Source organism: Geotrypetes seraphini, chromosome 1, assembly GCF_902459505.1.
Source record: "Geotrypetes seraphini chromosome 1, aGeoSer1.1, whole genome shotgun sequence".
Classification (NCBI taxonomy): Eukaryota; Metazoa; Chordata; class Amphibia; order Gymnophiona; family Dermophiidae; genus Geotrypetes; species Geotrypetes seraphini.
This window is the reverse complement of record NC_047084.1, coordinates 87,683,834-87,709,898: the sequence shown is the minus strand read 5'-3', so window position 1 is coordinate 87,709,898 and position 26,065 is coordinate 87,683,834. Positions and strand designations below refer to the sequence as shown.

The 26,065-nt window shown below is 44.0% G+C and overlaps 1 protein-coding gene across 6 annotated transcripts in view; it reads left to right on the top strand.

The window, feature by feature from the left end:
- The window catches only part of LIPG (lipase G, endothelial type), a 58,531-nt gene that overhangs the window by 9,123 nt on the left and 23,343 nt on the right, over nucleotides 1-26,065 (top strand). For 5 of the 6 annotated variants that reach the window (XM_033934695.1, XM_033934686.1, XM_033934664.1 and 2 more), the window contains 4 exons: nucleotides 6,387-6,566; nucleotides 11,186-11,297; nucleotides 14,121-14,345; nucleotides 22,972-23,214. In XM_033934695.1, the coding sequence (XP_033790586.1) occupies nucleotides 6,387-6,566; nucleotides 11,186-11,297; nucleotides 14,121-14,345; nucleotides 22,972-23,214 (760 nt within the window). The remainder of the gene's footprint in view (nucleotides 1-6,386; nucleotides 6,567-11,185; nucleotides 11,298-14,120; nucleotides 14,346-22,971; nucleotides 23,215-26,065) is intronic. The other variant, XM_033934677.1, reaches the window with a different exon arrangement.

The window sequence follows — 26,065 nt, the reverse complement described above, 5'->3', positions numbered from 1 at the left end:
CTCAAGACACACTTAGCCAATTTGATTTTCAGGATATCCATAATGAATATGCATGAGAGAGATCTGCATACAATGAACATAACAATAGCCATACTGGGTCAGATCAATGGTCCATCTAGCCCAGTACAGTACTCCCCAAAAATGCGAATTTTGAAAAATCGCAAATGCGGTTTTCTGTCTGCCAAAAGGCAGGAGAGGGCAGCTGGAGTGCTGGCGGGTGAAGAAAATCACTCGCAGCTCCTGATTGGTGTATCCCGACTTTACTACAGGAAGAGGCGGTCGGAGCAGACCGCGAATGAGTGAGTCTGCGATTCACGAACCGTGAATTCTGTTTTCCACAGTGGCCAATACTTAGCAGAAACACAAATAGTAGCAAAGTCTGCATGGGGGAAGCTCACAGTGCCAAACTTGGCTCACAACTTATAAGCCAAATACAGTGTAACATGTCAAAAAGCATGTCACACTGTATAATGTTATAGGGCGCTCTCAGTGTGAACCCTCAGTGATAGGAGCACAGCTCCGACACTTCACTTCTGGGTCAAGGCGATAAGCCTCCACCCGCACACCATCATCGAGCGCCCTGTGTGTGCAAGAATCAAACCAATCAACAATCAAAGTGAGTAAATGAAACTCAACACAAACAACCTGAGCGACCCCCACACAAACCCTGCCAGCCAAACCCCCTCAAAAAGCACGCACAAAATCACAAACAAAATCAAAAACCATACCAAAAAGTGAAAAACATATCCAAAAATGAGCAATACTTATCCAAAACTGTCACACAAACGGAAAAACCGCGCCAGGAGGAAAGGTTCAACCGCGCTGGTTTCGGGAGGAGCCCTTCTTCAGGAACCTGGCCTCCAACAGAACATGAGCAGAGAGGAAGGCTGGAGGGCGGGGTGCCCGGGAGGAAGAGCACACCGGCTAAAACAGATCCACAGGTGACATCATGCACGAACCAGCCAATCATGCTGTGCCAGCACTCAACACAATCATAACCACAAAAAGGAACAGAAGAAGAAGAAGAACAGAAAAAGAATTGTGATATGTGTCATTTATCTCTGTCAATTTCTACCTGGCAACATCCCCGGACTCAACGCACTTATCACCTCAGAGCGCAAACTTCGTGTGATTCTAAATGGGTAGTTTATGTTATCATCTGCCCGTGCGGTTTGTGCTATGTGGGACGGACCAGCAGAAGTGTCAGGGTCAGACTGCAAGAACACAGAAGCCGGATCCGTACTGGATCTCAGTCTGCCCCTCTGGTACCCCACTGTGCTGATTTTGGTCACTGTTTTACTGACCTATCTTGGTTCGTGCTTGAGCAAGTCCCTTGGGACTTTAGGGGGGATCGACAGGCTCATCTGAATCTCAGGGAACAATATTGGATTTTTCAATTACAATCTGTTCAGCCGAATGGCCTTAACGAAAGTGTGGAATGGAATACCATTGTCTAATAGGGTTTTTGGCTTCCTTTAGATAATGGATTTTGGATACAGTGTGTGGAGTGCTTGTGTGTGTGTGTGTGTGTGTGTGTGGGGGGGGGGGGGAACTTTTCTGATTGTGGTGTTTCCATTGGTGGGTGTTCTTTGTTCCCTCCCTCTTTCTTTTTCTGTTCCTTTTTGTGGTTATGATTGTGTTGAGTGCTGGCACAGCATGATTGGCTGGTTCGTGCATGATGTCACCTGTGGATCTGTTTTAGCCGGTGTGCTCTTCCTCCCGGGCACCCCGCCCTCCAGCCTTCCTCTCTGCTCGTGTTCTGTTGGAGGCCAGGTTCCTGAAGAAGGGCTCCTCCCGAAACCAGCGCGGTTGAACCTTTCCTCCTGGCGCGGTTTTTCCGTTTGTGTTACAGTTTTGGATAAGTATTGCTCATTTTTGGATATGTTTTTCACTTTTTGGTATGGTTTTTGATTTTGTTTGTGATTTTGTGCATGCTTTTTGAGGGGGTTTGGCTGGCAGGGTTTGTGTGGGGGTCGCTCAGGTTGTTTGTGTTGAGTTTCATTTACTCACTTTGATTGTTGATTGGTTTGATTCTTGCACACACAGGGCGCTCGATGATGGTGTGCGGGTGGAGGCTTATCGCCTTGACCCAGAAGTGAAGTGTCGGAGCTGTGCTCCTATCACTGAGGGTTCACACTGAGAGCGCCCTATAACATTATACAGTGTGACATGCTTTTTGACATGTTACACTGTATTTGGCTTATAAGCTGTGAGCCAAGTTTGGCACTGTGAGCTTCCCCAACGCAGACCTTGATGTGACTTGGTTGCCTTCCTTGTTTTTTCTAGTTTAGGATTTGTTTGGCAAATTAGGAGTGTGTTGTTGTTGACACAAATAGTAGCAGCATTCCATTATGCCTATCCAGCGCAAGCAGTGCTTTCTCCCATGTCTCTTGAGCATACTGTGGACTTTTCCTCCAGAAACTTATCAAAGCCTTTTTTAAACCCAGCTTCACTAACTGCTGTTACCACATGCTCTGGAAATGAGTTGCAGAGCTTAACGACTGGTTGAGTGAAACAATATTGCCTCCTTTTGGTTTTAAGGTATTTCTATGTAACTTCATTTCGTCCCGTAGTCTTGTAATTTTTGAAAGAATAAAAATAGATTCACTTTTATCCATTCTACACCACTCAGGATTTTGTAGACCTCGATCATATCTTCCCCTCGGCCATCTCTTTTCCAAGTTGAGGGGGTCCTAACCTCTTTAGCCTTTCCTCATAAGAGAGGAATTTAATCCCCTTGATTATTTTGGCGGACTGTTCTCTGAACCTTTTCTAATTCCACTTTATCTTTTTGAGATGCAGCAACTAGAATTGAATGCAATACTTGAGGTGCAGCGATAGAAAGGCATTGTACTAATCTTGGTTTATGCATATTCATTGTGGGAATCTTAAAAACCTGACTAGTTAGATGTGTCCTGAGAACCCCTGGCTTAGGCATCAGTTTTCCTCATATCGATCTCTTGTCCTTTCTTCCTTTTGGGCATATCTACCACTTTGCTGTCCCAAACTTGGCCGTAACTGAATTCAAGACATTTCAGACATCCATTTTCCTTTTATTGTGCCTTGTTCTGGTAAGCATATCAACTAATTGGAGAAGTGACAGGAAAAATCAAACTAACACCTTTCCTTCAGGAGTTCAGGCCTCCATATTTTTTTATTTCAAAATTTCTTGTAAATGCTTACATATATTACATTCAGGAAACATAAAAAGCCCACATCACAAGAGAGGAAGGAGATTTACAAAAAAATTAATTAACTAATGCAAATTTCCTAACCTGCTAAGGCTGAATCGCATATCGCTCCACCCAAAGAATTATATACTATTTAGCTTCCTTATCTATCGGAAATCTCTCAAGCTGATCTGGCTAAAAAAAATAGTATACTGAACATTTTGATGGGAAACTATACATTTTAGAAGTGAATTTCAGGAAAAAAAAGTAGCCTCCAAGGCAAGTAAGTTTAGGCCTTCCCTGTAGAAACTACCTATGCCTAGTTTGTGTTGGCCTATAAACATCAGGAAATATTTGCAATTTGCCCCCACAGAAGAGGGAATCCTTTCTAAAATAATTTTTCAAGATCAAACCCTTGTCAGGTTCTGAGGTAAGATACCAAAAGAGTAGAGCGTTCAGTTATCTCATCCTGTGTAGTCTCCAAAAAGACTATCAAATTAGCCATAACATCTTTAGGAGCAAAGAAATATGATGCTCCTTCTCCTTGAGAAATCTGTACTATCTTATTAGGCAAATAATAACATTTAGAGATTCCAGTTGAGTCAGCATTAGAGATAATACCTCTTTAAAATATTTTCTCAATAGAATCTCGGGAGATAATAATAAACATATAGGAAAATTTCAAAAATCTCAAAATAGGTGATCTAATTATATTTTCCATAGATTCTAACTGTGATCTTGTAATAACAGATATACTAGATTGTTGCAATGTTCCAATTTGAGATTCCATTTTTGTAGTAACACTAGGAAGTGTTAATATCATGTTTCATAATCTCAATTTTTCCAACCACTGCGTGAGAGAAGTCACTTTCACTGATCCTTGAAGCATACTCTGTTCTCTTCACTACTTTCCAAATATCAAGATGTGAAACTTGAGTTATCCTCCTCTTTAAGGGAAAATACCTCTTTAGGAAACTCAACCGCTTTTAACTTAGAAGTAGCAAGAGCTGATGGCTTTTCTTGCAAGTTGGTTGGGTCTCCTCTCATAAGAGAAGGACCAACTTGGAACAAACCCTCTACCAGAGAAGAAAGGTAAGCTATGGGTGGAACAAGGGTAAGCCTTTCTCCTGAACTCAGAGGCACCAGAATTATTGTCCGCACAGGGAGGGGGAGGCTCCTAGTTGCTTGAGGGAAGCTAAAAGTTTTTCAATTGATCCTGCGATCGCAGAACTAACGTCTATGTTCTTAACCTTCGACTTGCACTTTCCATATCTCAATGGGCAATATATACAGATGTAAACTCTCTGGCTCCTAAGGGGCCTGGCATGTCCTTTAGGCTCCACTCTGCAGCTGCTGATTTTTAAACTGGAGAGCCAGCCTACAAGATGACCTCAGCAAAATAGGTGGGTGATGGAAGTGCTGAGCAAGCTGGGTCCCCGGGCAGCCCTTGATGTCTCCACTCACTCAGGCACTGGAGCCCTCCTCCCTTTCCCTGGCTTACATATTTTAACCTCACATTTGGACCTTTTTTGGTCTTTAAATTTCTTGTCCGCAGCAACTGTGTGCTTTGTTCCTTTTTGGCCCTTTCTCTTTTTTTTTTTTCTCTTGGGGCCAAAGTGTCATAGCTGTGGCTCTCCAGTCAGTGAAATAATGCTATACCTTTAACCCTGTGGCTGACTCATGCCAGGTCCACACTGGGTTGGTTGGTTAGTTTAGTACTTATCCAGCCGATCAGGTTTTTAGGACATTCACAAAGCAAGCATAAAAACTACTGAGCTAGTTGATACCTCCATAAACAGATTCTAAAGTAGTGGTTTCAACTCGCTCTTCAGGGACCATTTGGCCAGTTTGGTTTTCAGGATATCCATGATGAATAAGCGTATGAGATTTACAAACCGCCTTCTTGACCTTCAGATCTCATATGTATTCATGATGGATATCCTGAAAACTTGACTACCGTATTTTCACGCATATAACGCGCGCGTTATACATGATTTTACAAACCGTGCGCGTTATACATGTGAGCGCATTTTTTACAACTTTTTTTTTTTTCATTCCGATCTGGCATCCTCCCCCCCCCGCTCGCGTCACCCCCCTCCCCCGTGATCCTACAACCCCCCCCCCCCAGCACCGCAAAACATCTCTTACCCGATTGGGCACCAGCACCAATGCACAGGACGTGCCAGTGCCAGTGCCCGAAGATCCTCCCTCGTTATGCTGGGCTGGGCTGGGCTGGGCGGTGCGAGGGAGATCCTCCTTCTTCCCTGTGCCGGGCTGAACTGGGCTTTGAGCATTTGCGCAAATGAGATTATCTCGGAGAGAGCGAGACCAGAAGGCTTTGAGCATGCGCAAATGCTCAAAGCCTAGTTCAGCCCGGCGCAGGAAGGAGGATCTCTCTTGCACCGCCCAACCCAGCCCAACCCAACGAGGGAGGATCTTCGGGCACTGGCACCGGCACATCCTGTGCATTGGTGTTAGTGCCGGTGCCCAATCGGGTAAGAGATGTTTTGCGGTGCTGGGGGGGATGTAGGATCGCGGTGGAGGGGGGGGTTGACGTGAGCGGGGGGGGGGGAGGATGCCGGTTCGCAGGGGGAATGCCGGATTCGAATGAAAAAAAAATGCTCTTTCGGGTAAGCGAGCGGGGGGGGGGAGGATGCCGGTTCGGAGTAGGTGGGAGGAGGTTTTAGCATGCGCGGTATATGTGTGTGCGCGCTGTGTAAAATTTTTTTTACATAAATTTGTGTTCCCCGCGCGCTATACCTGTGTGCGCGTTTTACACTGGTGTGCGGTATATGGGTGAAAATATGGTAGTTGGGTGTGCCCTGAAGACTTGGTTGAAAAGCACCTGCAGTAGAGGACATTACCCAGTCCCCGCTGTACATATATCAGCTGTATATTGGAAGAGTTTTTGATGAGGAAAGCTGTTGGCTACTGGTGCTAGATTTGCTTGGCAGGATTTATCCAGTCCTGGATTCACCTATTGCATCTGGGGATTTCTAGCTCTGCTTTCTGAACTGCATCCCCTAAGGAAAGCAATATAAGTTTTTGTTTTTACTTGCAGTGGAATAAACCTAGGACTGGATCAACCTTGTTGAATGGATTTGGAGCCAGCTGACAGCCTTTACCTACTGTATGTTGTAGCTAGAAGTTACATACTGCTTGTTGGTGTGTGAATTTGTGGAGAGCAGAAATGAATTGTTCCTTTCATTCTTGTAGATGAGTGGCATGTTTGAAAGCTGGCAGCAGAAGCTGGTACAAGCTCTGCGGGAGAGGGAACAGGATTCCAACGTGGTGGTGGTAGACTGGCTTGTTCTTGCCCATCAGCTTTATCCTCGTGCAGTAAATAATACCAAGGTCGTCGGAAAGGAAATAGCAAAGCTGCTGGATTGGCTACAGGTAACGACGGGGCTTGCTTGAAATTTTGTCAAAATTTTGTCCGAGGTCGTGAGCCTGTGTAAGGGAGTTAAAATACTGCTACTAATTTCCGTAGCTCTATTTAAATATACACAGTACTGTGCACACTCTCTATGCAGGTACTTTTCTCTGTTCCTAGTAGGCAATGGAGGATTAAGTGACTTGCCCAAGGTCATAAGAAGCTGCAGGAAGAATTGAACCCAGTTTGCCAGGATTAAAGCCCATTGCATAACCATTAGGTGGGTACTCCATGCCAAAATGTTGGCTGGTCAGTATTAACCTTTATGGGTGTGGGGTTTTGAGCTAGGTGGAACATCAAGATATTACCATATAGAATACCTCTACACAGTGGAACTTGAAGGAACAAACTGCATTTTTTTCCCCTAAATATGCAGAATGTGGCTTTTTTTAAAACTAAGATAAGATTTGAAAAGCTCCAGTAGAGAAGCATAGCAACATAGAACCGACCAATAGCAATTCCCGGTCAGTGTTGCCTGCACTGCTCTGGGTTCAAAATGGCATTAGCAACCTCTAGCTGTAGTCTTGCAGCCTACCAAAGAGACCAAAGTTGCTGTTTTGAACCCAAAACTGGGACGGGCAGCAGTGGGTAGGGATTGCTGCTGCTTTCGATACTATCTTAGATTACCAGGGCATCCAAAATGCATTATAACCATCTGCTAGGCACGAGTCCAGGAAGTAACGTCAAGAGGAAGTGCTGATGCTAGCGTGACAGCAGATGATGGGTAGCTGCTTCTGCCAGGAATGTTGGAGGCAGGGGGGGAAGGGAAGAGATGGCGCGTGCACTGCAGGGGGCGGGGGAGGAGAAAATGGGTGCCAGTGCCCCCACCAAGACGGTGACCGGGGAGGGCCGCCCCCCTCCCCTTACTACGTCACTGGGGGTCTCGGTTTATATTTAAGTCTACTTCTGTAGTTAAAAAAAAAATCCAAACTTAAGCCTACCAGGTTGTGGGGAATGGCATCGCGGGTCAGGGCCAGGCCCGACATGCAAGGCCGACAGCTGATTCCTCTCGGCGGCCACCGCAGCGGTCCTCCATGCTGTTTGCCGGCCACCAAAAGGAGGGGGAGAGTGAGGAGTCGGCAGCGCATCCAGATTGTGAGTAGCCCTGCCTTCGGTCCCATTCTGTCCCAGTCGCACTAAACTGGCTGGCAAATAACGAAGCCAGACGCTGCCCTCTGAAGTTACTTCCTGATTTTTAGGGGCAGGACAGAGACTGACAGAGCCTATAGAGATTTAGCAAGGGGGAAGGCCCCCGCAGTATCTGGCTTAGTTATTGCCAGCCAATTTAGTGGGACTGAAATGGGACTGAAGGCCGGGCTGCTCACAATCCAGATGCGCCACTGATTCCTCGCTCCCCCTCCTCCCAGCGGCCGGCAAACAGCATGGAGGACTGCCACTGGCGGAAGGCATTAGCTGCCTGCATCACATGTCGGGCCTGCTCCTGACCCGCGACTCCGTTGGGAAGAAGCAAAGGGTAAAAGGTGATGGGGAGAGATCTTGGATGTATGTGGAGGGAGAAAAAGAGATGAGGTGTTGGAGGTTAAAGGGGAGAGGATATGCTGGATGGAGGGGGCAAGAGAGGAGATACTGGTTAGAGTGAAAATAAAGTGGAAAAGAGAGAAGATGCTGGAAGGGGAGAGAGGGAAGAGTTAGCAAAAAAAAAAACCCAAAAAACCCACCCCAAAAAACAACTGGAGAAACACAAGCAGATAGAGATGCAGAAAAATAAATGGAGGAAAACTGAAAGGAAAAGGTTAAAGTCAGAGATGGATGTAGGAGAGGACGTGAAGACAGCAAGGAGAGAAGAGGTAGATTACAGACCCTGGAAAGAACATTAAGAAAAGACTGAAGAAAGCAGAAACTAGGATAAGCATGAATAAATGGCCGGACAACAAAGGTAGAAAAAATAATTTTATATTTTTTTTCATGAACAGGAAATGCAGTTTTATTGTAAATTTGCTCTGCTTCCTTTTTTATATTCCAAAGTGTAGAGTGCCGTTTTTCTTTCTCTGGTGTTGAACTGCATATGGCTTCTTGAGGTTTAAGTTTGATTTTTGTCTACATTATTTAAATTTGTGGTTGCTTGTAGTTGTGTGTTTTTCCTATGTAGGGGCCTCCTTGTGATATATGCATCACAGATATTTCTATTATGTTTAGTAATTTACAAGATGGGTGAACACATCTTTATAGATTCTCAACTTGATAACCCAAATTTCTAACCTTGGTTTATAAATAAACCAATCTTTTTTTTTTTTTTTTCTCTCCCCCCTTTGGAGGGGGAAAAAAGGATACCACAGTTTATATTTGGATCGGTTTATATTTGAGTATATACAGTAGTAACCACTTGAGACAGAGATTCCTAAACCCACTCTAAACCAAAATATACACCCTTTATGTCCCCTGCTTCACCCTTATTTCTATTTGTCTCTCATGTATGTGTAGGTGTACCCGTTTTCTCTAAGGACAATATCTATACAGAGTTCCTAAAATCCTCTCACGTCTGTAGGGTCCTGTTGGAATGTGGTGTAGTAGTTGGAGGTACAGCCTCAGCACCCTGAGGTTGTGGGTTCAAATCCTGTGTTGTTCCTTGTGACCCTGGCCAAGTCACTTAATCTTCCACTGCCCCAGTTATAATAGATGATTGTGAGCCCACCAGGACAGATAGGGGAAAATGTTTGACTACCCGATTTGTAAGCTGTTCTGAGCTCCTTTGGGAGAGCAGGCTAAAAAGTTTAATACGTAAAAAAAAAATAAAGTACTGGGAATTCAGGGATTGCTGAATCAAATCTGCATTTACCTATCTCTGCAGCAAGAGGCTATGTGTGCTGTGAAACATATACTGTAAACAGTTCTAACCCACTGAGATGAGAGTGACTTGTTCTAGCCTGGAGAACTGCTTAGTTAACCAGGGCAATGGTAAAACCAGAGGACATAATTTGAGGTTTGAGGGGTGGTAGATTCAAGAGCAGTTTTAGGAAATTCTACTTTACGGAGAGGGTGGTGGATACCCGGAATGTGCTCCTGAGGGAGATGGTGGAGAGGAAAACGGTGACGGAGTTCAAAGAAGTGTGGGATGAACACAGAGGATCTAGAATCAGAAAATAATAGTAAATATTGAGCTAAGGCCAGTACTGGGCAGACTTGCACGGTCTGTGTCTGTCTATATATGGTGGCTGTTTGGGAGAGGAGAGGATGGGCTTGGGAGGGCTTCAATGGTTGGGAGGGTGTAGATGGGCTGGAGTTGGTTTTAACTGAGATTTTGGCCATTGAAAACCAAGCACAGTACCGGGTAGAGCTTTGGATTCTTGCCCAGAAATAGCTAAGAAGAGATTCAATTTAAATTTTTAAAATTTTCAAGTTGGACAGACTGGATGGACCATTCGGGCCTTTATCTACCGTCATCTACTATGTTACTATGTTGTTTGGTCTCCACTCTCATCACTTTTTCCTAGAAGCAGCAAGGAAAGCTAAATTTGGTATTGATGCTTTTATTTCTAAAACATGGGCGCAAATCTTTCTAGAAATGCATGCCCTAGACACTTCACCTATAAGATATCCCTTGGGATGGTCCACACTTGCCATATATAATTGATACTTAGTGATACACTCCAACATGTGTTTATGGTCCATTTGCTAAAGGAAAAAAACCAAAAACCTCGCTGCTTATGTATCTCCCTCACCCTTACTAAATTGAGATTACAATTCTGCTAAACTGTTTTTATAGCTCCCTGCCCATTTGTCACAAGGGACAGCTCTAGATGTGGTTTGCAGGCTTGGGTTGTGATTTACTCAGGCTGGCCTCCCATTTCGAGGCTACGAGAAGATGGCTCAGTAAATTAGGCCTTTGCTGTGATGTAGTAAGCTATTCCCTATCATTAGAAACCAGAGTCTGGTTCTATAATAGAGATTTTAGATGGATGTGCTATTAAAGATCGTGTAGTCCTTAAAAAGATGAACTGGGACACAATTCTTGCAGCTACTGTAATCTTAAATTCAAAACTATCTCGCTGGTGCAACTTAAAAATTCTTTACAAAGACTGAGCAAGCTCTTAAAATTTGTGTTCAGGCTTCACACACCAAAATAAGAACTTGGTTTACACCTACCAATATTTTGATGTCAATTTTCTAGCCAGATTCATCATAAGGCGTACGGGAACAGACTTAAAGATCTCAATCTGTATACTTTGGAGGAAAGGTGGCAGAGGGGAGATATGATAGAGACATTTAAATATCTACATGGCGTAAATGCACATGAGTCGAGTCTCTCTTTCATTTAAAAGGAAGCTCTGGAATGAGAGGGCATAGCATGAAGTAATCTAAGGAGAAATCTCCAGAGTAATCTAAGGAAATACTTTTTTACAGAAAGGGTAGTAGATGCGTAGAACAGTCTCCCAGAACAGGTGGTAGAGAAAGAGACTGTGTCTGAATTTAAGAAGGTGTGGGATAGGAACTTAGGATCTCTTAGAGGAAGAGATAATGGTTACTGTGGATAGACAGACTGGTTGGGCCATTTAGTCTTTTATCTGCCATCATGCTTCTCTGTTTTCTATGTTTCTAAGATTTTACTTTCTGTTCTTTGCAGGAGAAGCTCCAATTATCACTTGCAAATGTTCACTTGATTGGCTACAGTCTTGGTGCTCATGTGGCTGGATTTGCCGGCAGCTTGGTAAATGGAACCGTTGGCAGAATTACAGGTGGGGCCCGTTGCCTTCTGCTGCCATGTTATCTGTTCACTTGATTCTCTCTGCACTTGGGGCAGTTTTGTGCCACCTGTTCATTTCAAACTAGGGCTGGGATTTGGTTCTTTGAGCCTTCATTCACTGTTCCTCGAATTCTCCCAACACTGGTCATTGCAGCGACAGTCGGGCTGGGGAGAAAGAAGGGAGATGCATCGGGTCTCATTCTGCAGCCCTGCACACGTGACCCTAAAGAACATAAATTGCCATACTGGGACAGGCCGAAGGTCCATCATGCCCCAAATTTCTGTTTCCAACAGTGGCCACTCCAGATCCCAAGTACCTAGCAAGATCCCAAAAAGAGTAAAATGGATTTTATGCTGCTTGTCCTAGAAATAGTTTCAAGTTTATTATAAAAATTTGATTAATCGCCTATTCCAAGTTCTAGGCGATGTACATTAAATAAAAATACAAAATTATGGGAAACATATCTCACAAACATGAGTTAAGACAAGTTAAATCAACAAATACAAACAATCCTAGGCTAAATCTAAGTCTGTTAGGTATAATAACTTATACAAACAATATCAAAACAAAAGGGAAAATTATTAAAAAATTACAATCGGTGTTTAAGGTATAAAACAAGAGGAAGGGAAACAAATGTAGATTATAATAAAATATATGGATAAAAAGAGTCAATAGCATTCCGTTTACTCATTAAATGCATCTTTAAAAAGAAAACTCTTAGGTTTGCTCTTAAATTTGTCCAAATTCTTTTCCTCTCTTATATATAGTGGAAGGGCATTCCACGATTGAGGAGCCGTTACCGAAAAAATAGTATGACGCCTCGTGTTAATAATTTTCAACGAGGGAATGACCAATAAATGTTGGTCATTTGATCTCAATAGTCTAGAGCAATGGTTCCCAACCCTGTCCTGGAGGAACACCAGGCCAATTGGGTTTTCAGGCTAGCCCTAATGAATATGCATGAAGCAAATTTGCATGCCTATCACTTCCATCATATGCAAATCTCTCTCATGCATATTCATTAGGGCTAGCCTGAAAACCCGATTGGCCTGGTGTTCCTCCAGGACAGGGTTGGGAATCACTGGTCTAGAGGTTGAATATGGAATTAGAACTCTAAAAACGAAAGCAGGGGTTTTAAATAATAAAGATTTAAAGGTAAGCAGACATATTTTATATAATATACGATGAGCGACCGGGAGCCAATGTGCTTTTTTCAGTAATGGAGACACATGATCAAATTTTTTGGCTTTATAGATAATTTTAATAGAGGCGTTTTGAATAATTTTAAGACGTCTAATTTCCTTTTGCGGCAGACCTTTAAACAGGGCATTACAATAGTCAATTTTAGAGATTACTAAAGAATGGATTAGAATATTCAAGGACCTTGCACATAAGAATTTGGCCAGATAATTTTCACACGTCCATCTTAGCAATGGCTTATGGACTTTTTCTTAGGAAATTTATGCTAAGCTAACCGCTTTCATCACGTTCTCTGGCAATAAATTCCAGATCCCAACTACACATTGAGGGCCCGATTCTGGTAATGACGGTCTGTTAGGTAGCAGTAGGTGCCCTACCACTGCCTTATGACGTTTTCAGCTCCCAACTTCCCCACCTAACTCCTCCCCGGTCACTGTAATTCAATCTTCGGGCAGCTGGTACAGCAACGAGGTGAGTCTGCTGCTGTTGGCCTGCCCCCCAGAAGCCACCTCTGCAGCGACTTCCTGTTCCCACATAGGCAGGACCTGCAGAGAGGTGGCTTCTGGGGCATACTGGCGGCAGCAGGCTCACCTTATTACTGCTGCCTTAAGATTGAATTACAGTGGCCGATGAGGTAGGTGGGGGGAGTAGGAGAGCTGGCTAAACCTGGACAAGACTCCCCATTAAAAAAAAACAACAACAAAATGTCCAGGCATCCAGACAGTCCTCTTAAAAAAAAGAGGTCATGTCTGGGTTTTCCTGGACATATAACTCTAGCCTTCGTTATAAAGCCCAACTGAAAATGGGACCTGTGGAGTCTGCTGAAAATTAAACTACTGACCCTTCCTGGGCCTATCTTGGTGGGTAATGGGTGCAGTAGCATCCCCACTGCCCTTCTGCTCACAGCTGGCTCCAGGTTAAAAAGGCATCCAGGCCATCCAGTGACAGTCTTACAAGACATTGGCTGGAGGTCCCAACAGCCATTTTGTGATTGGAAGTGGCATGAGCAGAAGCAAGTAGGAGACGCTCCCACTAATGACAAGTGAGATCCAGGAGGTGAGGGGAGAGGAAGTGTGTGTGTGTAGGGGGGGGTGGCTGTGCACAATTTCTCATTTGAAAGGCAGAACACAGATTTTGGGCCAAAACTGACACCAAAATTTAGTTGAGCTGTACTTCATTTCAAGGGGGCAGGGAGTGACTCTGAGGATGCTGGCATTTTGAACACTGCAGTGAGTACCGGTAATCTGGTGACATGCTATTCTACAAACACAAGGGCAGGTTTGCCAGGATACTGCTGCACCGGGCCCAGTAGTTCCCTTTTATTATGGCCCATATATAGGGGAAGGCCTCTATCTGTAGCTGTTTTGCACCTATGGAGGTACATCTGTGTTTCCAGCCCTGCATTGGAAACCATTCAAATTGCTGCCCCTCCCCCCTTCAAATAAGGAAGCCCGAGACCTTGAGAATACAATTTTGTTGGTTACTATATTACTAGAAAATTATTTTGCATCAAGACATTGTATGCTCCTGGGTTGAAGATTCTGCAGTTAAGATCTCTAATTTCAGCCTCGTCTGATTAATGTCTAAAGATCTACTTGTCTCTTTTTTTTTTAGGTCTGGATCCAGCTGGCCCAATGTTTGAGGGGGCAGACCCTCATAAGCGCCTGTCCCCTGATGATGCAGACTTTGTGGACGTGCTTCATACGTTTACCCGAGAAACCCTGGGAGTCAGCATTGGGATCCGAATGCCTGTGGGTCACGTTGATATCTATCCGAATGGGGGAGATCATCAGCCAGGCTGTGGGCTAAGCGAAGTTCTGGGAGCAATAGCCTATGGAAGTAAGTCCATGGCATGGTGTAGTTCTGTGATGAGTCTCCTCTTTTTTTTTTTTTTTTTTTTTTTAAATAGCTCTGCTCCAAACGTATAGGCTGTCTGCGTTTATAAGAACATAAGAATTGCTGCTGCTGGGTCAGACCAGTGGTCCATCATGCCCAGCAGTCCGCTCACGCAGTGGCCCTCTGGTCAAAGACCAGTGCCCTAACTGAGACTAGCCCTACCTGCGTACGTTCTTGTTCAGCAGGAACTTGTCGTAACTTTGTCTTGAATACCTGGAGGGTGTTTTCCCCTGTAACAGCCTCCGGAAGAGCATTCCAATTTTCTACCACTCTCTGGGTGAAGAAGAACTTCCTTATGTTTGTATGGAATCTATCCTCTTTCAATTTTAGAGAGTGCCCTCTCATTCTCTCTACCTTGGAGTGGGAGAACAACCTGTCCTTATCTACCAAGTCTATTCCCTTCAGTACCTTGAGAGGGGACATGATCGAAACATTCAATCTCCTCTGTTTGAGGGAGAAGAGGCCCAGTTTCTCTAATCTTTCGCTGTACAGCAGTTCCTCCCAGTGGCGATCAAGGGGGAGGGGGGGGGGCGGTCCGCCCCGGATGCACGCCCCAAGGGGGTGCACAACCAGCCACCCTCCCTATTCTGCCGCTGCTTCGTCTAACCACCGCATCCCGGCACCGGCTCCCCCGCAGAGTCACACCTTAACCCAGCCAGCAACTGCGTGGTAGGTAGAGGAAAAAGGTGAGGCGGGCAGGGAAAAAGTGCAGGGCCCACAAGATCTCCAGCGTCAATTCTAATATCGGAGAGGAAGTTCTGGGCCAGCCAATCGCTGTCTGGCTGGCCTGGAACTACCTCCCCGTTAGAACTGATGCCGGAGGTGAAGTCTTGTGGGCCCAGCGCTTGTAAGCGTCAGGCCTGGCTTGGGGAAGGAGCAGGGAGAAATCGGCTGCTGGCTTGAGGGTGGGGGTAAGGAAAGAATCGGAAGTGGAGAAATTGGCATGATGGCTTTGTGGGGGCTAGGGGGAGCGAGAAAGAAAGGCATAAATAAAGAGGGGGGCCAGGGGGAGAGAGAAAGAAAGGCAGAAAAAGAAATATTGGCTTTACAGAAGAAGGACCAGAGACTCATGAAATCACCAGACAAAAAGGTAGGAAAATGATTTTAATTTCAATTTAGTGATCAAAATGTGTCCGTTTTGATAATTTTATATCGGCTGTCTATATTTTGCACTATGGCCCCCTTTACTAAACCGCAGTAGCGGTTTTTAGCACAGGGAGCCTATGAGCGTTGAGCAGCGCGAGGCATTCAGCACAGCTCCTTGCACTAAAACCACTATCGCGGTTTAATAAAAAGGGCGGAGGTATTTGTCTATTTTTGTATAGAGGTGACATTGCATAGAGTCATCTGCCTTGACCTCTTTGAAAAAACCATGAATATAAATTATAATTTAACATTTTCTCTGCATACAGTGTGCTTTGTGTTTTTGTTTTTTTTTTAATTTTATTGTTGGTAGATCATTTTTGACTTGGTCATTTTAAAAGTAGCTACCAAGCCCAAAAAGTGTGGGCATCCCTGCTGTAAACAGTGTGTCCGTCCCAGCTTGTGCTCTCTCCTGCGGTTGTTTCATTTCTGGCTGGCTCCCCTGCTCAAAGCTGCAGGCGTCGGCTCCTCATGCAATCCGCGGTTGCATCGGAAGCGTTCCCTTTGTCACAATGTCAGAGAAGGCTTCCAACGCAGCTGCTGATCGTGTGAGGTGTAGACGCCTGCTGCTTTGAGCAGGTGAACTGGCCAGACATGCTGGGCAGGGAAGAGATGTTGCTGCTGCACAGGGAAGGGGGGGGAAGAAATGCCGCACAGGGGAAGGGGAGAAATGCTGCTGCTGCTGCACAGGGGAAGGGGAAAGAAATTCTGCTGCTGCACAGGGGAAAGGGGGGGGGGAGACATGCTGCTGCTGCTGCACCCAATTGGGGGGAGAGAGAGGGGAGAAGGAAGACAAGGGAGAGGAACCAGAGATGCCAAGTCCATGGGAGGGAGGGAAAGGAAAAAAGGAAAGGAGATACAAGACCATGGAGGGGGAGAAAGAAATGCCATGGCATGGGGGGAGGGGAGGGAAGGAGATAGATACCACACCATGGTGTGGAGTGGGAAGGAAGGAAAGGAGAAGAGAAAGAGAGAGATGACAAAGCATAGGGGAGGGGGTGGAGAAAGAAAAATGGAGAGGGGGTGAAGCTGAAATAAATCGTGTGCAAAGGAGAGAAGGGAGCCCGGATATACAGTTTATTGCAGGGTCATAGAAAGAGGGAAGATGCCATACGGAAGAGAGAGAGGGTGGACAGTAGATGGAAGGGGCAAACAGAGTGTGGGCAGTAGATGGAAGGGGTAGAGAGAGAGGGCAGAAGCTGGGTGGAAGGGGCAAAGAGAGGACAGATGTTGAATGGAAGGGAGAGTACAAGCCCTGTATAGAAAGAAGAGAGCAAAGAGAAGATGATTAAAGAAGAAACGACAAAAGGTAGAAAGATTTTTCTGTTGCTTTACTTAGAATCAAGTAGTATTGTAACTGTATTGATAAAAGTTTATAAACAGGAAATGGAAGTAAGGCAATTTTTTGGACTAAACCCTTTCCTCAGGACAGGATAGCATAACAGCAGTACACTGTACTGTTCTGAAGAAAGATTTGGCATCTGAAAGCTAATTGAAAAATGGATTAGTCCAATAAAATGGTATTTTCTTTCTCATTTGTTTTATTTTTGTTTGCTAATTAGTAAAGTGGTGATTATGTATCAGTTTTTTCAAATTTACATCTGTCTTATATTTTGCACAGTATTAGGGGACATGTGTCACTGTTTTTGTGGTGTTGCATTGTATGCAGAGTCTGGTTTCTTGGCGGTTCAGTTTAACTTTTGTCTACATATTTCTATTTTTAGTTTGATTATTCCATATTAGGCGAGGGTGTATCTCTGTTCTGTGTGTATGAAAAGAACATAGTTTTCAGTTGGCATTGACTGCAGGATCAATTGACTGTGCGGGATCTGGCTTGTTTAGTTTTACAATGTATGTGTTGGTGTTCTAGTGCTCACTACAGTGTTTAAGATGCTGCCTTTCCTAGGTACTCTCTTGTTGTGCGATATGTGGATTGTTAATAAAAATCATATTTTTGATATAGATGGGGGGGTGTGTGTCAAAGAGTGATAGGCCTCGGGTGTCACATATGCTAGGTACGTCACTGGTTCCTCCAACCCCTTAACCATCCTAGTCGCTCTTCTCTGGACCTGTTCGAGTAGTATCATGTCTCTTTTTTTTTTTTTCATGTACGGTGACCAATGCTGGACGCAGTCCTCCAGGTGAGGGCGCACCATGGCCCAGTACAGCGGCATGATAACCTTCTCCGATCTGTTCGTGATCCCCCCCCCCTTCTTTATCATTCCTAGCATTCTGTTCGCCCTTTTCGCCACCGCCCAGTATGATGTACAGACTGGGGCTTAGCATAGCGAGCAACAAACTAAAGCTTCCCTATTGGAGACTGTACCTGGGTTTCATTCAGAGTTCAGGTCTTCAGCTCTCTGGGGTTGCTGAGCAGCCAACAAACGCAGTCCCTAGCAGGGTAAGGAGGGAGTAAGTCATAGTAAGGTGATTCTTAATGACTCAATTTTAAGTTTCGCAGAAGTGGTACAGCCATGGGCGGGCACACTCATGCTGCTGCTGGCAGGGATCCCCCCCCAGTTTGTCAGCTAGAAACCTCCTTGCACACAACCAGGACTTGCTCCACAGTTGGCTGCAGCCCTGTAGGTTAGTATTTATATACCACTTAGAGCCTGTGGTTTACATTCAAGTACTCGAGCATTTTTCCCCATATCACACTCTATCTAATGTACCTGGGGCAATGGGGGATTAAGTGACTTGATGTTTCTCTTCGACCTGCATATAAATATCTAATATAATAAAGCCCTAAGTGCGCATGCGCACTCCCACCTGCGTGCTCCCGTTTTCCGTGAGCTGTAGGGACCCGCAGGTAGGAGTGCGCATGCGCGTGGCAGCGCGGAGCCTGTTGGATGCGGCAGCTCTTGCAGTCTGAAGGATGTGAACTGGCCAGGACGACAGCGGGGGCCGGAACGGACTTTAATTGCTGCCTCCCAGGCTTCTCCTCCTGCTCCAGGTTGGGCCCGCGTAAAACAAACAAACAACCCCCCCCCCCCCAAGGGCTCACTTCGGGTCCGACAAAGGCTGCGGGTCCTGAAACCTTCAGATTCAAGCAGCGTCTGCAGCACTCTACACACGCTGCTTCGGGGCCTTCTACTGAAGGCCCCGAAGCAGCAGTGTGTATAGTGCTGTAGACGCTGCTGAAATCGGAAGGTTAGTCGGGACCACGGGAAGGGAAGGGGGGGTGGTAAGGGACTAAGGGAGCCGGCCAGAATGCAGGAAGGGAAAGGGGGGTAGGGGAAACGCTGCTGCTGCACAGGGAAGTGATGGAGGGGGAGGGAATCCTGCTGTGGCTGCTGCACAGGGAAATGGTGGGAGAGAAATGCTGCTGCATAGGAGGCAGGGAGAGAGACAGATAGAAAGAAAAGAAGAAAGACACAGGGGCAGGGAGAGACACAGAAAGACAGACAGACAAAGGGGGCCAGGGTGAGAGAGAGAAGCGGGAGGGAGAGAGAGACAGAAATAAAGACACACAGACATATATTCTAGCACCCGTTAATGTAACGGGCTAAAATACTAGTAGTGATAATTAACTCCACCAATAATACCTCTCTCGGTTTAGAAATTTGTTGGTATTCCATAAGCAATCTCTGGTGTATGAAGAATCTTTCAAGTCACTGAACTGCTTCAAAACTGTTTCAAAAAACTTGAATTACTTATAAAGGAGGGGGGGGGGGGAAGCCTCGGATCCCCGTATGCTGCAAGTACAAGACTGAACAAGCATACTGGAGAGGGGAATGACCTCATCACTAAAAAAAAAACCCCACCCCTCCCGCTCGAGCAACATCAATGCACATGTCAACCCTTTAAACACTTAAGTACTTGAAGGTGAAACAAAGTGACAAATTAGTCTTCAGAACTCTTCGGGCTCCTTTTACTAAGGTGTGCAAGGACTTTAAACACATGGAATAGCGCGTTCTACATTGCGCGCTAGACCTTAACGCCAGCATTGAGCTGGCGTTAGTTCTAGAAGCGTAGCGTACGGTAATTTCCTGTGTGCGCTAAAAACGCTAGCGCACCTTAGTAAAAGATGCCCTTAATGGCAAAAAAATAAAGAACTTATCTTGCTCAAGTGATATGTCAGAAGGGTTCAATCCATTCCGTGTGTGCTGTGTCTGCCTGATGAATCTCAGGTCACTTCTCCGATCCACTGCCGGCAATGGCTAGCTGGTGTTTTGCCGTAAGGCTGTGACGGGACAAGAGACTTACTCACTCGGCGCTTTTCTTTTGTGACTCGCTAGCGCTTAGTGCCACACTGCGTTTTGCCAGTGTGGGATGAGGTTTGATGTTACTCTTGGACAGCAGTGTTTTTTTTTTTTGCTTTGCTGCTATCCGATGAATCTCATTTAAGCTTTAGTCTTTTATTTTATTGTGGAGTCGCACTGATCTTGGCTAAGGCTAGAGAGGTCCTGCAGTTCTTTGGATGTTCTGGGATATATTTTTTGACTTTCTAGATGAGTTGTTGCTGCAATTTTGGCAGGTTGACCACTCCTGGGAAGATTTCACCACTGTTCCAAAATATTCCCAATTTGGAGATAATGGCTCTGAAGGTGGTTCAGGGGAGTCCCAGAGCTTTAGAAATGTTTTTGTTAAAATATCAAGTCTGGAAAAGGCTACAGATTTTTTTTTTCTCTCATCTGCCCTGGAATTATTTTGCTCATGGCATAGCACATCTGTAGAAACTTTTATGGATTTTTGTAATGAATGATTAACTTTTCCCATGATAAGATAATTTGTTTAGGGGGGAAAAGGGGTGGGTTTTACTTGTTGTTATTATATAATACATGAGTATTTGAATAGTTTTCACAGTAAGGATGATTTTATGTATTATTGAATAGGGAGGGAGGGGTGGGGGATTATTATATTCAATTAGAATGATTTAAATTTTAGATTTCTTACATAATATTTAAAATATTATAGAATATTAATTTGTAATGAAATGTTAAACTTTATGCTTATATGAGAGTTAATCAAGTGTGTATCTTTAAGTTCATATGAGTTTAATTGCTATACTTGTTGTAACATAAAAAAATGAATAAAGAATTTAAAAAAAAAAAGAAACTTTTATGGTGACTGCTTTACCCTCACGATGAATCTCAAACATCACTAGATATCGAGCCTTAACGGGGCTGGCTGTGTTCAATCGGCTGAATCTAATTACCAATTAAACTTGGTTGGATGAGTGAAAAGGGCAGTGAACTTTTTTCATATGGGTGTTGGATAATGTTTCTTAAATAAATAATAAAAAAAAATTTTAATGGGTTTTTCTCAGGTTCTAACATCACATTTTTATGTAAAGATCAGTCGCCATTCAGTGTGATATATACAATAGGGGAGATCAAGAGGGGAAAATACTTTCTCACTTCATTGTAGGTATGTGTTAGTAGAAACTGGTGAAACTGCTGTTTTGAGCTGGTGTGGCATACAAGAGGTCCCTTTTGTTATAAGGCTGGAGATTTTTCTCCTGCCCCTTGTATTGAGGTTTAACGGGGACAGGCTGGAAGGACTTTCCTTGCTCGTTATGAACTGCAGCACCCATGGAACAGCTGCCAATCATGTCATACATTTTTTTTTTATTTTTATTTTTCCCCCCCATATACCAGCGCTCAGGTCTTTGGGTGTTGAGCATTCCAAATAATCACCTTCATTTATGTCTGGGGAGAGCTAAAAAGTGAGGTTGGCCAGCTGCCTAGGCCTACCCCGAGATAGAGACCTCACACTCTATATACTGGTATCAATCAATAAGTATATTTATTAATAAATCAGTAACAGCTTACAAGAATAAATCATTCAGCATATAGAGTAACAGAATGTGATCTTCAGGCCTGAGGATCCTTTGATGTCTGTTCTGCTTACTTCCTCTTAAAGGCCTATTTTTATACATTTCTTGGTGGCCAGCACCACATTGGTCTAAATCACATGATAAATCTTTATTGGTTATTTCTTGCACATCATTACATTTGTTAATTCATTAATTGGTTCATAATATCTGTGTCATACCATATGCATGTCCTGTTTACCAGAAAATCTATCTTTTCCCGCATATGACCCTTTAATCTACCACATCAGCAATTCCAAGCTTCACCCCCCCCTTCTGCCCTTTCATCACAAGATACTCTTGCTAAATGATATTCTTGAGAATTCTATATATGATTCATCCTTTTATGATATCATAGCAGCTGTGAGGCCTGTTGCCATGCAGAAGAGTTGGATCTTTGCTTGTTTGTTCCTTATCATAGATTTCACTTCTCGTAGCTCATGACAGCTGATAAGTGTAGTCAGAAATGTCTCATAAATCATTTTTTTAGACTGTTAATACACTGATTTATTATAGTAGGAGAGGAGAGAGAGAATTTTTTCCATTTTGAGGTCTGATCTCTTCACCTTTAGCGTTATCTAAAGGACTTACTGTGCTTCACCTGTATCATACAAGGACTTACTCAGTGTATTCTCCTTCATACAAGAGCTTACCGCATTTTCCTCTTCCTCTCACAAGGCACTTATCTTATTATGTTAAGGTTCTGTCGGCTCGGGACCCGCTGACATGTCACAGCCGAGGAGGTGAAACATGTCGGCGGGTCCCGAGCCAACAGAACCTTAACATAATAAGATAAAAGCCTTATTTGGGTGTTTTAAATATCTTAAATGATATTTAAAGATTTCAAAAGTATATCTTTATTGAAAGAATGTTTAAGGAAAAGGTAAAAATATAAAATAAAGGATTGATGATGATCTGAGCAGCTTTCTTAAGACATGATAGATTGCTGCGCTCAACTCTGAAGGTCCTAAAAAAAAGTAAAATGATTTATTAAAGAATTGAAGCTGATTGCAAATTTGGTGTGCTATTTGCAATCAAAGTTTGGAGCCATATTTATATTCTTGTTATAATAAAAGGTTCTAGGAATGTACATAAAACTCATTTCATCTAATTTTTTTTCACTGCATTTGGACCAGTATGTGTGTGTTGTGGGTGGTTGTTGTTTTTTTTGTTGTTGTTGTTAATTAGATTTGTTAATATCTGTATCACTTCTTTAATACATGGAAATAGATTTTTAAATGTTTACATTCTTTTTTTTTTGGTGCCTAAATCTAATTGAATTGAATGTAGCAACACATACTGTACCTAAAAAAAATAAAATCAATTTTTGAAAGCCAGGAATCGCTGAATTAAAAAATCAGCTCGCATTTAATCTAATTTTGAGAATATTTCTTGGCAACAATCAAAGTAACCTGAATTTCTGTCCTTTTTAAAAAAAAAAAATTTTTTTTATACATCTTAGTTGGCTCCTTGTCTTTCCCCCCTCCCAATTCTCTGCACTCTGCTTCTTTGACCAAAATATGTGGCTATTTCTTCCACTTCTGTGCCAAGTCTCAGAACTGCTTCCTCCCCCACCCCCCTCTGATCGCCTCTTGAAATCTGCCTCCACAGATGTTGGTAACGTGGTGAAGTGCGAACACGAACGATCCGTGCACCTCTTTTTGGACTCCCTCATGAACAAGGACAAGGAGAGTTTTGCATTTCGGTGTACGGACTCGAACCGTTTCGAGAAGGGCATCTGCTTGAGTTGCCGCAAGAACCGCTGCAACAGCATTGGCTACAATGTCCGGACGACGAGAAGCAAACGAAGTAGCAGAATGTACTTGAAGACCAGGGCAGATATGCCCTTCAAAGGTGAATGCCCTGCAGCTGTCTGCCTTACACAGCAGTCGGGTGTCTTTTTGTGTGTGTGTAACGGCTGTAAAATCATTGTTGCATATTGTATCTTGAAGTAGATAAGAGTTGACGCTTTAGGGCAGAGGTATTCAATTCTGGTTCTCTAAAGTCCCAGTCAGGTCATGTTTTCAGGATATTCACAATGAATATGTGGGAGATATCAAGAACAGGAATTGCTGAATCCTGCTTTAGGGTGTGGGTTGTTTGTTTTGGTTGTTTTTGGGGGTTTTTTTTTGTTTTGTTTTTTTAAATAAATCTTTATTGCTTTTCCAAACTATCAACAGTGCATTTACAATTACACAGACATATAATAAATCCAGATAAAACACTTACAACTTCCAATAAGCCATAAGCAATCATTTTTACCCCTCCCTTCCTCCAACCCAAATAAGTATAGATTCCATCAGTAACCTCCCCCCTGTTAATTTCTGTAAAAGTCAAAAGAACCCCCCCCCCCCCACTCCCTCCCACCCCTTGGATGTGTAAGTTATAAACTTTCAGTTATTGATAAAGTTAGTCAACGGACTCCATACTAATTGAAAATTTCCCCTTTGATCAGCAATCGTTTTTTCCATCCCATAACAAAGGCATAGCGAGTGTCGACGGAAACTAAAATTCAAGCGATCAAAGTTCTTCCAATTTGATGTGATCATTTGTATGGCTATCCCAGACAGGACTCCTAACAATCTGTTTTTATGTCTTGGTGGCTTAAGGGATAATAGTGTCCCATAGATTGGTGTTTCATAAGATAATGGAATCACTGTCTCCATAACCAGATTAATATGTCCCCGTATTGATTTCCAAAAGTTGAGTATTAAGGGACAATAGAATAACAGATGATCCAGTGTCTTTAGGGTGTTTCTTAATGTTGATCTGTTTGAGACTGTTAAGACCTTGGTTTTAATCGCTGTGGAGTAATGTTTTTAACTTCGTAAGGCCCTTGGTCCAAAAGGAGGTGGGATGTTGACCTTAGGCGTGTATGGTTTTGTTGTGAGGGTTTTGTGTTGTCTTTTTTTTTTTGTTTTGTTTTAAATGCAACGTTATCTGGTGTGGTAATGGGTAAGATGTCCATGAGTATGAGTCGTGAAGCATTGCACTCGAGCATACCCCAGACTTATCTACAGCCCTTACCTAGAACCAGCTGTTATATCGTCTCGGTGAAGAGGGGTCAAATGGATACCAAATGAGCATCAATTTTTCAGCTTTGCCTCTTGTGAGGGGGAAGAGATTGTTTTTTGGTTTTTAAGAATGAGATGCTATATTAAATTCTTCAGGTATCACTACCCTGACCCAGCTTTAAGCAAAATCAGATCATGTCAGATTGTCCTAGGGTTATTATATGGCTCCAGAAAAAGGACGGATTGAGACATATCCGGGTTTTTCTTCCATTGCTTTCAGTGGAAGTAAAACACAGATGTCTTAATCGTGTCTTTTTTTTTTTTTATTTTTTTTTTCTGGAGCCATATGGTAACAACCCTAGATGGTCCCATGAGAGAATTTTTATTTTTGAGATAAGTATTAGAGAATGACACGGTGAAAAAATTGGTCCCCGTCACCGCCCCGTCCCCGTCTCACCATCCTCTGCACCGCCCCGTCACCGTCATTCCCTTCACCGCCCCGTCACCGCCACTGCCACCCCATTCACCGCCCCGTCACCGCCACTGCAACCCTATTCACTGCCCCGTCACCGTCACCGCTGCATACATAAAAGCCTCAAACGGGTACGATTTTATATACTTTTCTAATATCTCCCCTATGTATCTGCCATTGCCCCCCCCTGTGTCCATATACCATCCCCATGGCATGTCCCCTTTTTGTCTCTGTCCTTATGCCCCATGCACATAATTTCCCCTCTTTCTGTTACCTTCCTGTGTCCAGATTTCCCCTATCTTCCTCTTCCATACCAGTGTGTCTCTTCTTTTCAACCCCATCTAGCTTTTTTCCCTCTTTCTTCCCCCCCCCCTGCTTCTAGCATCTGGCTCACCTGCCTGTCCTTCCCTTTCTTTCCTGCTGTGGGTTTTTCTTTCCATTTTCATCACCTTGGCCCAGAATCCTTTTCCCTTTCACTCCCTCCTTACAGTCTGAGCCGGGAACACGGGTGATCGCACGGTCCTCGCAGCCCCCACCCGCCTGCCCAATCGATCCTAGTGTTTAGCCAGTTCTCTCCCTTCTCCTCACCTTATTTAGCAGGCTTTCTTTTTCAGCGACCTGCACGCTTTCACAAAGAGCCGCACACGCGCGGCTGCTCAGTGTTCAATCTTCTGCTCTGCTGCAACTTCCTGTTTCCGGTTGCGTCAGAGCAGAAGATCGAAACTGAGCAGCAGCGGCTCTTTGATAGCGTGCGGGTCGCCGAAAAAGAAAATCTACAAACTAAGGTGAGGAGAAGGGAGAGAGCTGGCTAAACACTAGAATCGATTGGGCAGGCGGGTGTGAGCTGCGGGGACCGCGCGATCCTTCATGCCTCACTGCGGGGACAAGACCCATTCACCGCCCCGCGGGCGGTGAATGGCCTTGTCCCTGTCGCCGCAGCGACTGCTAGTTTTCTTCCCCGTTTTCGGCGGTGACCCGCGGCTAAAATGCGGTGGCCGCGGGTAAACCGCCACCGTGTCATTCTCTAATAAGTATATATATTCAAAATACTGTTTTTGCATACACTTTGAGGATATGCTGTACAGTAAGGACCTATGAAGAATAGTGGCTGATGCTCGCAGATATAAATTATGACTGGAGCGAGCCTTCTATCCATTTAAGATATTAAACTCACAGGGGGAAGGTGTATTGAATAGCTTGCTATTGTTCCCGTTGACAT